The sequence below is a fragment of the Phymastichus coffea genome, unplaced genomic scaffold (genome assembly GCF_024137745.1).
Source record: "Phymastichus coffea isolate CEN01 unplaced genomic scaffold, Cenicafe_Pcof_1.1 PCOF00095, whole genome shotgun sequence".
NCBI classification, from domain to species: Eukaryota; Metazoa; Arthropoda; class Insecta; order Hymenoptera; family Eulophidae; genus Phymastichus; species Phymastichus coffea.
Window position 1 is genome coordinate 100,826 of NW_026706906.1, and position 14,013 is coordinate 114,838.

Below are 14,013 nucleotides of genomic sequence, written 5' to 3' on the forward strand. Positions count from 1 at the left end.
ATAAATGCTTATATATAAGACAGTAATTTTATATCAATATCATAAGCTAAAGGTAGAAACATTATTGCTTATTTTTTTTTTATTTTATCCCGAACTTTCAAACAGTCCCAGATAAGAAATTTCTCGTTTATCAATGAGGTGATGCATAATTATTTTTACATTCATCTATCAACATATCTTCAATGTTGTTTTCAATTTTCATCATAGATAATACGATTGTAACGTCCTTACTCAAGAAAAATGCAAAGCCGAAAAAAATTTTCTATACTCAAAGTGTATCAGAAAATAGTACTGAAAATTACTAATTGCAAAATAATTAAAAGTATCTATTTTAAAAACTAAATCACTATAGAAATCGAAAGTTTGGTTAACAAGTACATTGAGCCAGTTTTATTTCCCGAAACTCCTAAAAAACTATCAAGTTTGGAAATGAATACAAACTAAAGCGAATTATAGTAACGAAATGAAATTTCTGTAGATTCGTTATTAATATCCTGAAACACTGTTAAGCGCATTGCGAGCAACTGAAAAAGCCGTTATTAATAATGAAAATATGTAACGAGAAAGACGATTTGATTTACTTGAGTAAATATTTGTGTATTATATTGAGTGGTTGACCAATTAATAATTTCAATTTGATCTACATGATTGCTGATAAAATATCAAGATATATTAATAAAATCATTTGGTTTTTCAGGTTTAAAATATCACTGTCCCAAGAATCCCAAGTGGAAAATAATCATGAATGTAATGATAAATTTTCTAAAATATTTTTCATTAATGTGTATTTGTTGTATATTTTGAAATTTTTAATTGTTATATCAATAAATACTATGTGTAGATATCTATCTATACATAGTATTTATTGATAGATACCGATCTATACATAGTATATTTATTAATATAACAATTATATGTACACATAGTGTGAAATTTCAGAATTCCAAAAATTAGACTCATATTGTAGGGGAGCACGACATTGCCGAACACTTCAATTGCGAGATCAATAACAATTCTGTATTTCCTGTATTTTTGGAAGGAAATAAAGAACGTCAATTCTTTAAAAATGATTGTGTAGTCAGTTTATATAATTAATAGAATATTTTAAAGTATCTTACCATAAAAAGCATATCTTTTGCAATAAAAACATATATATATATATGTATGTATGTATATATATATGTACACATATACATACACATTATTAATACAGATAATAAATTGTAAAATTCTTATACTATCTTCAATTTTGTAAACATCGATACAAAACATACCTTTTAATTTAATTGTTATTATGTAATTTCCGAAAAAAATTAATAGCGATGTAAGAAAATTATTTCGATAGATAGATATATGCGTGAGAGTCCGCGTGGCCGCGTATGTATGTATGGCAAAAAGTTTCATTAATAATTAATAGACTCAATATAAAAAACAAGATGTGCCACAATCAGTATTCAATGTACGATTTTATCGATGCTATCAGTTATATAGTTAGTATACAATAAATAGCAGTATTGAACTTTTTCCATATATTTGTTTAAATTTATTGTAAATTATAATTGAGTTAAAGATAAAAAAATCTCTCCAAAAATATAAATATTATATTTTATAGAATTTTCGTGGTCATGGATGGACAGTATAGACATCTACCTAATCTACCATACCAAGTAGAAATACTCAGGTTATAAGTTAGTCGCCTACGTATGGAATCGCAGATTACAAACAGAATATAACAGCGTTTTATTTTAATAAACAATTATAATCTAAAACTGCTATATTGTTAAAAAATTTAACTTATTAAAAAATTTAAAGATTGAATGCATTAACGATGTCTTATTTATTTCAACCCGACTATGTGAGATATGTTTGCAGCTGTGGGTCATTGAAATCTATTGCTAAAATTTACTTTTGCAGACACTGTTTGAGTATTCGGTGTGGTTATTGTGTTTGTCATGAGGTACAAAATGTTATCAATTGATATGATTTTAATATACATATTTATGTAACACCTTTTTACTTGTCCATAGGTGGATTCATATTACTGTTCTAATTGTTTAGAAAATCATCCTCCATCAGAAGTTCGACTTAAAAAGAACAAGTAAACTAAAAGAAAATTTTTATTATTTTCTTGATGTTTTAAGATATATCAGAAGATCTTTATATGTAGATAATACAGCTAAGTTAACTTATAGATTGATTTTTATTTCTCAGATGTTCAAATTGTTTTGACTGTCCTTGTTGTGCCCAAACACTATCAATTCGTTCTGGGCAAGTATTATTAAAACCAATTCAAGCGACTACTGTAGAAGAATCAAAACCAACAACAAAAAAAGTTTACTATTTGAGTTGTTCTTTATGTCGATGGAGTTCTAGAGATGCCGGCATTCCGGATCAAACTGTTGGTACGTTGTTTTGAATAAAAGTACTTTCAGTAGGAATAAATAAAACATATGTAGCATTGAATAAAATATCAATTTTTTTAAGCTACTGGAAGTTGGAAAGAGCAAGAGAATCCAAATGTAAACAGGATAACAGCTTTGATAAATTATCATAAAATTTTAGCATCCATAGAAAAACAACAAAAGGAGCGGAAGAAATATCAAGCAAAGCGAAATTTTTTACAATATGTAAGCATATTTCAATTTTTGAATATACAGAAGTTTATCTGACATTACATTTTTCAGGAGAAATTTGGAATTACCTCAACTGTTGCACGTAAAATTACTGGACGACCATCGCCAAAACCACAGTCACAAATCAGTGACCAACCACCAGCCTCTAAAGCTACAGAAGAAGTTGAGGAACTTCCAGAAGATATTTTTTCAAAGTCTGTAGATATAACAAAAAGTACGTACAGTTGAAAAAGAAATAGTGTAAATATTTTATTTTATTAAAACCACGTTGTAATTGTTTTTAAATGTATGGACTTAATATTGATATTATTATTTTGTTTTTAATTTATTTCATATTATCAAAATATGAATAATATTTTATGTCGTAACTTGTAATTATTACAAATATCTGTAATTTGAATATGCTGCAGTAACTACATTGGATCAAAGATTGCGACACCCTGATCTACAAGCAGAATTTATCAATGAACTAAGGCCACAACGTAAACAATTCATAATAAAAAGATCTCAACGTTGCAGATCTTGTGAACACAATGTTAGTAAACCTGATATTTGTCAAGCATCTATTAAATTCAAAATTCAATTGGCAGCATTGTAAGTAAATTGATTTTGTGAATTTTTGCATCATAGTGAAGCCACATATATAACTTTAAACATCATTTATCATTTATAGCTATCATATTCCGGAAGTACGAATTGTGACATGTGAACCATTACGCCTTGGGAAATGTAGTGAATTACTTTTAAAATTTTGCAATCCTACTCAACATCAAATACAGATAGTACTTCTACCTTTGGATACTCCAATGATACCTACCAAAACTACTGCAACTGGTGTTAAAGAAGAAATTAAACGTGAAAACGTGCAAATGGTATTTTACCTGAAATTATTTCAACCTTCATTTAAGTACTCAATCCACTTAATTCAAGTTTCAACCATAATTTAAGATATTTTATAATTTATTTTTCGTACCAGGCGCTTGGGAAGTCGAACTCCTAGCCTCCCTGATACGAAAAATAGTATACATGCCACGGGAAGTAAAATGGCAAGCTCATAACTTACCTCCTTAGACGTGTAATGTAAATAATACTATAAAAGCTTTGTACATAGATTCCAAAATTTATATATAAAAAGAATTTTATAAATTTATTAACATAATTTAATAATCAAAAGTATACTATTATTATTTACTTCTTGCTACAGGGCTGTGATTCACCTAATTTGTTACCATCTGCTGTACGACAGACTGTTGTTATTGAAGAATCAAAACCAATAACAATAGCTCCAACTGGTGAAGTTATATTACCAAGTAATTTAATAATTTTACCACCTAGAGACGACACTGCAGAATACGATGAGCCTGGGGATAATCATAATTTTCAGGATGATCCAAAGTGAGTAAAATTACATATATTTTTATTGATTATACGAAAAATGACAGTAAAGTTTGATATTCGTAATATTTACAGATTAGTTGTTTGGCGGAAGGGTAATAAGGCGGTGATTCGATTGCATATATTACCTTATGTTGACAAAGAAAAAAGAGCAGAAGGTGATCCTATTGTTATAGGCTTTGTTATGCAGTATGGTTATGTTAATACAATAGCAACATTGGAGCATAAGGCTCCACAAAAATTGGATTTAAAAGTAAAATTATTTATAACAGCTGGGAATTTAACTGGTGATGCATAACATTATTTACTGTGATTAAATACATGAATCAACATACGCAATATCCAAATTGAATTGATTAATTTTCCCTGATTATATATACAAATAAGTAATTCTGTACTAATTTAATTTTTTAAATATATCCTTTATAAGAAATACCTATCTGACTATTTATTACCTTTTCAAATGGGGTCTTATTCAGTAAATATTATTTAGGATTCTGAATAATGATTTTTTAAATGTGCTTTTTTTAGATGTTTATTTAAGCAATATAGTAAAGCACAAAGTGTACCATAAAGATAATTTAAAGCCTGCGACCACGACGACCTCCCTTCCTTCTCGTCGAGTCAGAAGGAATAGGTGTAACATCTTCGATACGTCCAATTTTCATATTTGATCGAGCAAGAGCCCTAAGAGCAGATTGTGCTCCAGGTCCTGGTGTTTTTGTTTTGTTTCCACCTGTTGCTCTGAGCTTAATGTGAAGAGCTGTGATTCCAAGAGATTTGCATTTTTCAGCAACATCCTGAAATTGAATAAATTATTGTAATCTATTATGAAAAATAATTAAAATAAATTCTATCATAAACAGCTGTATTTTATTTAACAATGAAAGTACATCAGTATAAATTGATGGAAATGGAACAAGATTTTATTTGTCAGACATATAAACATAGTCTTATATACTGTATTGTCTGAGTGTGAAAACAATTAATTGCAATAATTAGTTTTATATAAAATAAAAATATTTGAATTTATTATACCTGAGCTGCCAGCATAGCAGCATAGGGAGAAGCTTCATCACGATCAGCCTTCACTTTCATTCCACCTGTGACACGAGCAATGGTTTCTCTGTAGAAATAATACTTCATTTATATTTTCTAATAAAACATTAAGAAAAAATGTACTTTTTTATGGAAACAAATTGTAAAAAGGTAGTATTTAAACTTTTTTATAAATCTATACTATTTATTTCAAAATAAACAAAAATGATATTGTCTTTTATTTGATCTAATATTTGTAGGAGACAGTAATTTTATAAAATTAAATAATAAATGATATAAATATACATATTGGGAATAAATTAATTCAACTGCAATTGAAAAAATGATCTTATTTCATAATAAAAAAGTAGCAGTACAAAATTGGGATAATGAAAAAGATTAATTTACTATAGTATGAACATGATCTGATTATTTGTTATATATTAGACTACTGCCTGTATCTAGAAATAGTTTATTATACTATTCTTGTTTAACAAAACCACAGAAAACATCACTATTTCAATCACAGTTATATACTATAAAATGTAATTTGTAAATTCTGAAAAAAAGTAAATAATAGATTCTCTTATAAAACAAATGAGTAAAATTAATCTTAATGTGTTCAAATCATTTAAGTCTTGTAGAATTCTCTATCGTTGTTAATAAAATGAATATTAATGACTATTATTTAGAATATTTAAAAACGAACCTGCCAGAGAGATCAGTGACATGAACAAAAGTGTCATTGAAACTAGCAAAAATATGGGCAACACCAAAAACATTTTCTCCTTCCAAAACTTGTGGTCCAAGAGAAACTTGCACTTCTTCTTTCTGAACTTTACCCCTTTTTGGTGCCATTTTACTATAAAGAAATGAAAAACAATATAAGTAAATAAGAAATAATGTTTAAAAATAAATTATTTTAAACGTTATGAAATGAACACTTGTAAAATTATTCACAAAAATAACAGTATTGACTATTTTGAAAGGTTATGCCGTGACAGCCACTACGGCAACGTAAGGGCTGAGAAAGGTTGTAAAACTCATATCCATTAACATCAGACTAGTACTATATAAAATTAAGGAATTCATGAGTTTTATGCATAATCAATTTTCAGAATATTTTAATGCAATGTGTATTTTTATTAAAATAAGTGATTTTGTCTGAAAAAACAACTAACAATTACTTACTTAATATCCTGGAACGAACTGTTCACACGCAGGCAGTCGGAAAAGATGGAGCCTCCGGTGCGCGTTAACCAATATAGCTTCTTCAAGACTCGCGATAACTATTTTTTGAATTTAATTGAAACTACTAATGCGCTGTCTATTGTTAACATTAAAATTATTTCTTACTATAAATATTATTAATAAATTAATTAAACCTTTTTTAATATCGTTAATATCAAAATTAATTTGACATTCAATAAATATTTTATAAATTCTGTCAAATCTATTTTACCGACATGAGTTGAATAATTTTTTTAGTTTCATTACATGATTATCAGAGGCGCGCTGTTTGAAATAAAAATAGAAATAGATGCAAAAAGTAATTTTTCTAAAAAACGGTACATCTCCTATTTTTTATTGCAATGACAAAATTATGCTTCAACTAAATCAATAATGAAACGGAATCTACCTATTTAGCTTATTATTCGTCCCACTCTACTTAATATGCTAGGTGGAAAAAGTTTTAACTGTGGCCTCTATGAGATCGTTCCAAATGTTTTTTTTCAAGTTATTTGAAAAAATATCATTTAATAGTTCATCGTTGAAGCAATAAATTGTGTTAATAACGTTTGTTTATTCATTCACAAATTACTCCTTAAAAAGCAAATCAAGTTTTAGGTGCTAGAACCGTAGCATCCAAGTTGAAATGGGGCTAAAACATTAGAAAAATTCATAAAAGAACTTTAATAAATAAGCTAACCGCTAGTTAATGAGATGAACTAATAGCATTTATTATAAAATCGCAAACAAATAAATTGTTTATCACATTGAAAATATAAAACTGTTTTGGCCTATTATAATTAAAGGTTCGCGGTCATAGTCAAAGTAGTGCGCATACGTCTCAGGGTGTGCAACACTTTTAGCATACATATATTTATATTCGTATTTATACATACACAGTTGCATGCATAAATTAGTTCTCACTCTATACTAAAATTACCCAAAATACAAAGATTTCTAGCTCTGTTTATAATGGACGTAGAAAAACTCGCGGGGATTATAAAGAATAAAGCAATACCTTTCATATTTCGTAGGTTTTTTTAATTGAAAATTGCGCTTTTTACATTAAAAAAACTGAACAATTTTTTGTATTATTTACCCCTCGTAAAGAAAATATCTTCTAACTTTTAAACGAGTAAGTCAATTTTTTTTAATTAGGTGAATTGGATGCACATTTGTATCCTCTTTAAAATGAGCGGAACAAAATCTATTTATACAGAGCCAATAAAAAATTACATTCATTTTTGTTAAAAAAGTCACTTTTTTCAAGCTTGATTATATTCGAACATATGCACTATGGAGAAAAGCTCCAAAGAGAAAAAATGTTTGCTTTTGCATGTCGAATAAGTATTTAATAAAAAAAATTAAGTTTTGTAAAAAATTTTTTTTCATTTTTTACCACTTTTTTTTACAAATTTTTTTAATAAAAATAGTTCAAGTTACTATTGAAAAGAACATCGCTATTTAATTATATTTAGGAGATTTACTCCAAAAAATTCATAACCAAGCAAATTATTATCACAATTTTTTAATGCATAAGAAGTATATTATAATATTTTTCACAACTTAATTATTTTTTAGTAAATACTTATTCTACATGCAAAAGCAATCTTTTTTCCTGTTTGGAGTTTTTTTCACAGAGCATGTGTTCGAAAATAATCAAATTTGAAAAAAAGTGATTTAACGAAAAATGAACGTAACTTTTTATTGGCTCTATAAAAATAGATTTTATTTCGCTCATTTTAAAAAGGAGACAAATGCGTATCCATTCCACCTAATTAAAAAAAATTGACTTATTCTTTTAAAAGTTAGATGTTTTTTACGAGGGATAAAAAATTTTAAAAAATTTTTCAGTTTTTTTGTTGTAAAAACCGCGATTTTCAATTAAAAAAACCAACGAAATATAAAAGGTATTGCCTTATTCCTTAAAATGAGCCCCCGCGAGTTTTTGTACGTCCTATACGGAGCTAGAAAACTGAAATTTAACTAATTTTAGTATAGGGTGGGAACTAACTTATAACAAATAGATATAAAAATCGTACACAACAAATTACTACCAACTTAAGGATTCAAAATAATCTAGATTTACAATTCTATGCAACATAATCTCAAAAGTAATAATAAAATTACCCTAACTTACAAATGTTTCTTTATGATATTATAATTAATCTAAGTAACATTTTGGTCGTAACTATTAGCTAACTATTTGAATATTTTTATACTTTTATTAAAATATACTAATTGTATTCAAGTTTGTCTAATTATTTTGAAGTTATGTTAAGCATCTGTCATTTCAAGTTAGCAATAGCAGAAAAGTCACTAGAAATTGCTTTTTGCCTACGATTTTTATTTAATATAAATGGAAGAATCATCGTTATTTAACCCAATCCGAACTTGCGGGTACTGGTATATAGCATCTGAAACTTAGTCTGCTTTTTAAGGGATAATTTGTGAACGAACAAATAAATACCATAACAAAATTTATTGCTTCAATGGTGAACTATCAGAATAGTATAATTATTTTCTGGAATAACTAAAAATTAGTATCTCAGTGCTAACTTTTAAGACTTCAGCAATAGTATGTATGTATGTACACGAAATAGGCCGGTGAACAATTGATTTTCGCACTTAAACAAAAATAAGACGAATTTAAACTTATTTAAAATTTCACATCAGATCAGAGATCAGATGCTTTCGTTTTGTAACAGTACTAACAGTAGCAACGTAGTCTGAAACGTTCCTGCGTTCGTGGTGTTGTTTCTTTATTGTGTTGTGCTTTGATTTTTACTCTTGAAAAAAGAAATTATTAAATTATAGTAAAATGTCGAGCAGCGAACGAGAATCGGAGATGGAATTTGATGAAGAATTAAAACAAGAAGTCGTGAATGAGGATAAATACGACAATGATAGAACTGATCAAAACATTATGAATATATTAATTGCAACGGATATTCACTTAGGCTATGAACAAACGATAAAGAGAGGTAATATATTTATTAAAATGATATGACACATATGTTATGTATAATACATGTACTTTAATTAAGCTTTAATTAAATTAAATTTAGCTTATTAATTAATGTTGCTTTAAATAGATTTTTCGTGCGAGTTGTGCTGTTCTACATTTATACTAAAATCTATTTTAATGTTTATTAAAATGTATTTATTTATTTAAATATTAATTATAATTACCAAAATAATTTCTTTTAAATAATATAAAATAATAATATTTTGTTTAGCTCAAGAAGATGACAGCTTTCGAACTTTTGAGGAAATTCTTCAAAAAGCTGTAGAAAAAGATGTGGATATGATACTTTTAGGAGGTGATTTATTTCATGAGGCAAAACCACCCCATAATGTAGTTATGAAATGTGTAAATTTACTGAGAAAGTATTGTTTGAGTGATAAGTGAGTTTGTTCACCATTTTTTTACTATACATGATATTGTAAGGTACAGAATATTTTTGTGTCTCCTAGACCTGTAAAAATTCAGTTCTTGAGCGACCCAATAGAAATTTTTAGCCATTGTGATCATAAGTTAGTTAATTATGAAGATCCAAACTTAAATGTTGGGATACCTATATTTTCAATACATGGAAATCATGATGATCCAAGTATGAATACTTTTTTTGAACAATTATACTCAATATTTAGATTAAAATTTATAAATAAAAATATTCTCCTTAGGTTATGGTGCTGTTGGATCAATGGATGTTTTATCTGCCACAGGTCTAATAAACTATTTTGGTAAATGGACAGATGTAACACAAGTTACAATACCTCCTCTATTACTTCGTAAAGGTTTAACTACTGTAGCACTTTATGGTCTTAGTTATATGAATGATCAACGATTATCAAGATTGATGAGAAGTGATAAAGTAATATAAGTAATTATCTTATATAGTATAATTATATTATAAAAATAACTTATGCATGATGTTTCTAAATAGTTCAATATGCTGGTTCCTAAACAAGTTGAAGATACTTTCAATATTTTTGTATTGCATCAAAATAGAGCAAGACATGCTCAAAATGCATATATTCCTGAAGATCAATTACCAGATTTCTTAAATCTTGTTCTATGGGGCCATGAGCATGAGTGTAGAATTCTTCCAGAGGAAATAAAGAAAGAAGTTACTAATAACATCTACTACATCACCCAACCAGGTAATTTGTGGTATTAAATTTGCTTATCAGTATTAATTATATGGAATTTATAACAAATTAATTTATCTGTTTAGGAAGCCCAGTGGCAACATCTTTAGCTCAAGGAGAATCTGTTAAAAAACATGTTGGAATTTTAAGTATTTATAAAACTTCATTTAAAATTGAATGTGTTCCATTACATACTGTCAGACCATTTGTTTTCGATAATATTCTTTTGGATGAACACACTGATGAAATATCCAAATTCAAAAGTAAATCAGAAGCTGTTGAAGAATTTATTGATAATTATATTGAACATAATATGATTGTTAAAGCTTCAGATCAAATGACAGGTTAAAGATATATTACATTTATAAAATTTCTTCTAAACTAATTTTTGTTATAAATATTTTATTTTAAAGGACATTCACAACAACCTGAAAAACCGTTATTAAGATTAAGAGTATTTTATAGTGATGATCAAGATTTGTTTGATCCTCTAAGGTAATTCTTCATGAATTGAATTTTATGGTTACAATTGTAGTACTTCAAATTTTTCAGATTATCGCAAAAATATTATCACGTAGCAGCCAACCCAAACGACATGGTTCTTTTTCGTAAATGTTCAAATAAGTTGAAAAAAAATTATATTAAGGCAGAAGTTGAAGATTTAGAGGAAATCGCTGAAATTTTCCGATTCGATGATGTAATTGTACATTACTTATCCTGTTAGTTTTTGAAAAATATATGGGTAATACAATTGTATACTCAATTTTAGACTGATAGAGACTGGAGAAGGACAGTTCAAGGCGGCATGACTGAATATTTTAGTCAAGACAATAATATGAATAAGCTAACAGTATTATCATTAACTGGTTTAAATGAAGCTTTAACACGATTTGTTAATGCAAATGACAATAAAGCATTCCACGATTTAGTCAAGTAAAATATTTCAAATATTATGTACAATTATGATGCAATTCAAATATTTTATTTTTACCTAGAATTTAAAGCACATCTATATATGAAAGTAACTTTAATGATTAAATTTTAGGCATCAAATAAAAAAAACCGTCAATTACTTAATGAAAGACAATCCTAATTATAAAAATAAAGAAGATATTCTTGAAGCTATAAAAAAATATAGAGATTCAAGATTAAACAAAGACAAAGAAGAAAAAACAGAGGTATTTTATGGAAAGAGTTCTTCAAATTTATTTTGCTATCAAAGAAAATTTGGAATATGCCATATAAATTTGTGTATTAGGATAAAAATTTCTTTGATACAAGAGATAGCGCAGTAGCTGATGTTAGTAAGGAAAACTCTACATCGCGAGAAGAAGATAGCGACGGTAAAGCTGAAGAAATTTCTGTCTCAACAAAAACAAGAGGTCGAGGAAGAGGGCGAGGTAGAGGAAGGGGAACAACTACTTCCAAAGTGAAAGATAGTCCTGCAAAAGCAACCAGAGGTGGAAGAGTATCAAAGAAAAATATAACAGCATTAGAAGTAACTACTTCAGGAGGCAGCAAGCAGTCGTTACTGTCGTCCTGGAAAAAAGTGAGTTATGTTCAATTGTAAAACTGTTTTATTTTCCTTATAAAAAATTTAAATTGCAATTTTTTAAAATATTTTTAGCCATCTGAAACTGGAAATATGCCAAGATATATAACCATTGATGATTCAGACTCAGATTGAATGTAATTTGTTGGTATTAAAAAATAGAAATAGGATTTTCTATTATTTATTATCTATTTTCTACACTCAATGTCTATTCATTAATTTATTGAAATAACATTTACAGCGATATGTATATTTATATATTTTAATTGGGAATGAATACCTTATTAATATTATGGTAGTCATGACAAGTTAATGAACAATATCCTAACATCATTTTTGTCATTACCTGCATGACGACAGTATTATAAACAGCTATATTTCAAAATTTTATAATACAAATTCCGATACTGGTAACTTTTTGATTGTGTTAATATTCTCTTTTTCAGGTCATCAACGCTCCCAAAATAAAATAAAATAAAATAGTATTTTCATATATAAGATTAAAGTAAATATATTTCAATATTTTATATTAAACAAATTTTACTAATAAATAAATACAAAAGCATTATCTCGCAATTAATTAAAAAGTATGTAATATATACAGTCACATGAAATGTCTAGTATTAGAAGATAGACTGATTTTGAATTCTCTAATAGATACGAAAATCGTACGCAACAAATTGTTGCTAACTTAAGGATTTTAAATAACCCAATTTGTAATTTCATGCAACATAACCTTAAAAGTGATAACGAAATTACTCCAACTTTAAACTATTAGCTAAAAATTTGAATATTTTTTTTACTTTTATTAAGAAATATACTAGTTGTATTTAAATTTCTCTAATCATTTTGAGGTTGTCAAGCATTTGTCATTTCAAGTTGGCAGCAGCAAAACAACTAGAAATTGCTTTTCGCCTACGATTTTCATGTCTATTGGAGAATCAGCGTTATAATCCGTCAAGTATGTAGTATGTACACCTACACGTTTCCCTACGAATTCTGTGAGTACCATACGTGAATGTATATAGGTAATTTAAATTAAGTGAATTAGTATTATTATATCGGTCCCTCATATTTCATAATTTAAGAAAATAGAAAAAAATTTTGTTTATTAATATCTATTTTTTACAGTATTTTAGTACGTATGTGAAGTTAATAACAGATTTTCAGTATTAAAACACTAATTTTATTTTTAATGTTTATTTAGTCTTTTTTTTCTTTTGATTAAGGAAGCTTTATGTATTTGCAGAAATTTATATGTACCTATTTGGTCGCATGAAGGTATTAATAATTAAATATTTCTCGGTGGACACGTGAGCATGTACAGAAACGTCAATTGGCCAGTATTAACGTTTTTCTTCCACAATTTTGACAATTTCGATTGATATATTGAACTGGCGCTTTTAGAATATGGTTACACAATAATACTTCGTCTGACGAGGATTTTTACGGACTTGAAATGAGTCGAGAGTTTTATATAAATATTCAGTCCAATATTTCTATATGTACACATACTGTAGGAATGAATAACAGACGATTTTATTTTAAGGTAAAAGCTTTTTTACTTCGACTATTTCTATGTACCAGCCTATTAAATATTTTTATTGACCTTTGAGTTTTTTTAGTTGAGCAAATATTAAAATTATGCAATTTGTAACATTTTTAAAAAGTATTATAGATATTTAAATTAGTATTTTGATTGTTCCAGTTTGTTTTGAAAACTGAAGATGTTTGAGCTTTTGAAAAAACTCACTTTATATAGACATTATCTTATTTAACGACCGACTTGTTCGTATAATTCACTCAATACTCAATAATGTGAGATAATATCTGACTATTAGTCACTCTACTGGAAATATAATTATGAATTTAAAAAAATCTGTTAACAATTATTCATGATTTCAAACAATCGTAAACATAGGTAAACATACGCTCGACACATAAGCTTCATGAAAAACTTAATCCTAGCTAGAGCCTGGAATATTGATCGTTTGCACTATCAACGTAAAT

General features: G+C 27.4%; 3 protein-coding genes across 3 annotated transcripts; 2 read left to right on the forward strand and 1 right to left on the reverse strand.

Annotated features, from left to right (window-relative positions):
• Positions 1-1,630: 1,630 nt before the first annotated feature.
• LOC131669649 (dynactin subunit 4) lies at positions 1,631-4,399 on the forward strand. The gene is made up of 9 exons (XM_058944686.1): positions 1,631-1,957; positions 2,028-2,098; positions 2,212-2,402; positions 2,485-2,627; positions 2,685-2,847; positions 3,044-3,227; positions 3,307-3,505; positions 3,838-4,028; positions 4,104-4,399. Exons 1-9 carry the CDS (start codon positions 1,829-1,831, stop codon positions 4,324-4,326), a joined length of 1,494 nt encoding a protein of 497 aa, XP_058800669.1. The 5' UTR covers positions 1,631-1,828; the 3' UTR covers positions 4,327-4,399.
• A 148-nt stretch (positions 4,400-4,547) lies between these two features.
• On the reverse strand, positions 4,548-6,337 carry LOC131669652 (small ribosomal subunit protein uS11A). The gene is made up of 4 exons (XM_058944689.1): positions 6,258-6,337; positions 5,776-5,928; positions 5,067-5,154; positions 4,548-4,828 (listed from the first exon to the last, which is right to left on the reverse strand). The coding sequence occupies exons 2-4, from the start codon at positions 5,922-5,924 to the stop codon at positions 4,610-4,612; spliced, it is 456 nt and encodes a 151-aa protein (XP_058800672.1). The 5' UTR covers positions 5,925-5,928; positions 6,258-6,337; the 3' UTR covers positions 4,548-4,609.
• Positions 6,338-8,699: 2,362 nt separating this feature from the next.
• On the forward strand, positions 8,700-12,558 carry LOC131669648 (double-strand break repair protein MRE11). The gene is made up of 12 exons (XM_058944685.1): positions 8,700-9,280; positions 9,536-9,704; positions 9,774-9,910; positions 9,984-10,174; positions 10,247-10,463; positions 10,538-10,795; positions 10,865-10,946; positions 11,004-11,148; positions 11,221-11,384; positions 11,497-11,629; positions 11,710-12,000; positions 12,079-12,558. The coding sequence occupies exons 1-12, from the start codon at positions 9,118-9,120 to the stop codon at positions 12,136-12,138; spliced, it is 2,010 nt and encodes a 669-aa protein (XP_058800668.1). The 5' UTR covers positions 8,700-9,117; the 3' UTR covers positions 12,139-12,558.
• The last annotated feature ends 1,455 nt before the right edge of the window (positions 12,559-14,013 follow it).

Bases quoted from the DNA above. Each gene is read 5' to 3' on its own strand.
- LOC131669649 (XM_058944686.1), top strand. From the start codon at position 1,829: ATGTCTTATTTATTTCAACCCGACTATGTGAGATATGTTTGCAGCTGT. The intron at 2,403-2,484 runs GTACGTTGTTTT...AATTTTTTTAAG, and splicing joins CATTCCGGATCAAACTGTTG to CTACTGGAAGTTGGAAAGAG. The intron at 2,848-3,043 runs GTACGTACAGTT...AATATGCTGCAG, and splicing joins GTCTGTAGATATAACAAAAA to TAACTACATTGGATCAAAGA.
- LOC131669652 (XM_058944689.1), bottom strand. From the start codon at position 5,924: ATGGCACCAAAAAGGGGTAAAGTTCAGAAAGAAGAAGTGCAAGTTTCT. The intron at 5,155-5,775 runs GTTCGTTTTTAA...TTATTTCTACAG, and splicing joins GTCACTGATCTCTCTGGCAG to AGAAACCATTGCTCGTGTCA. The intron at 4,829-5,066 runs GTATAATAAATT...ATTCAATTTCAG, and splicing joins CTGCTATGCTGGCAGCTCAG to GATGTTGCTGAAAAATGCAA.
- LOC131669648 (XM_058944685.1), top strand. From the start codon at position 9,118: ATGTCGAGCAGCGAACGAGAATCGGAGATGGAATTTGATGAAGAATTA. The intron at 9,705-9,773 runs GTGAGTTTGTTC...TGTGTCTCCTAG, and splicing joins AAGTATTGTTTGAGTGATAA to ACCTGTAAAAATTCAGTTCT. The intron at 11,149-11,220 runs GTAATTGTACAT...ACTCAATTTTAG, and splicing joins AAATTTTCCGATTCGATGAT to ACTGATAGAGACTGGAGAAG.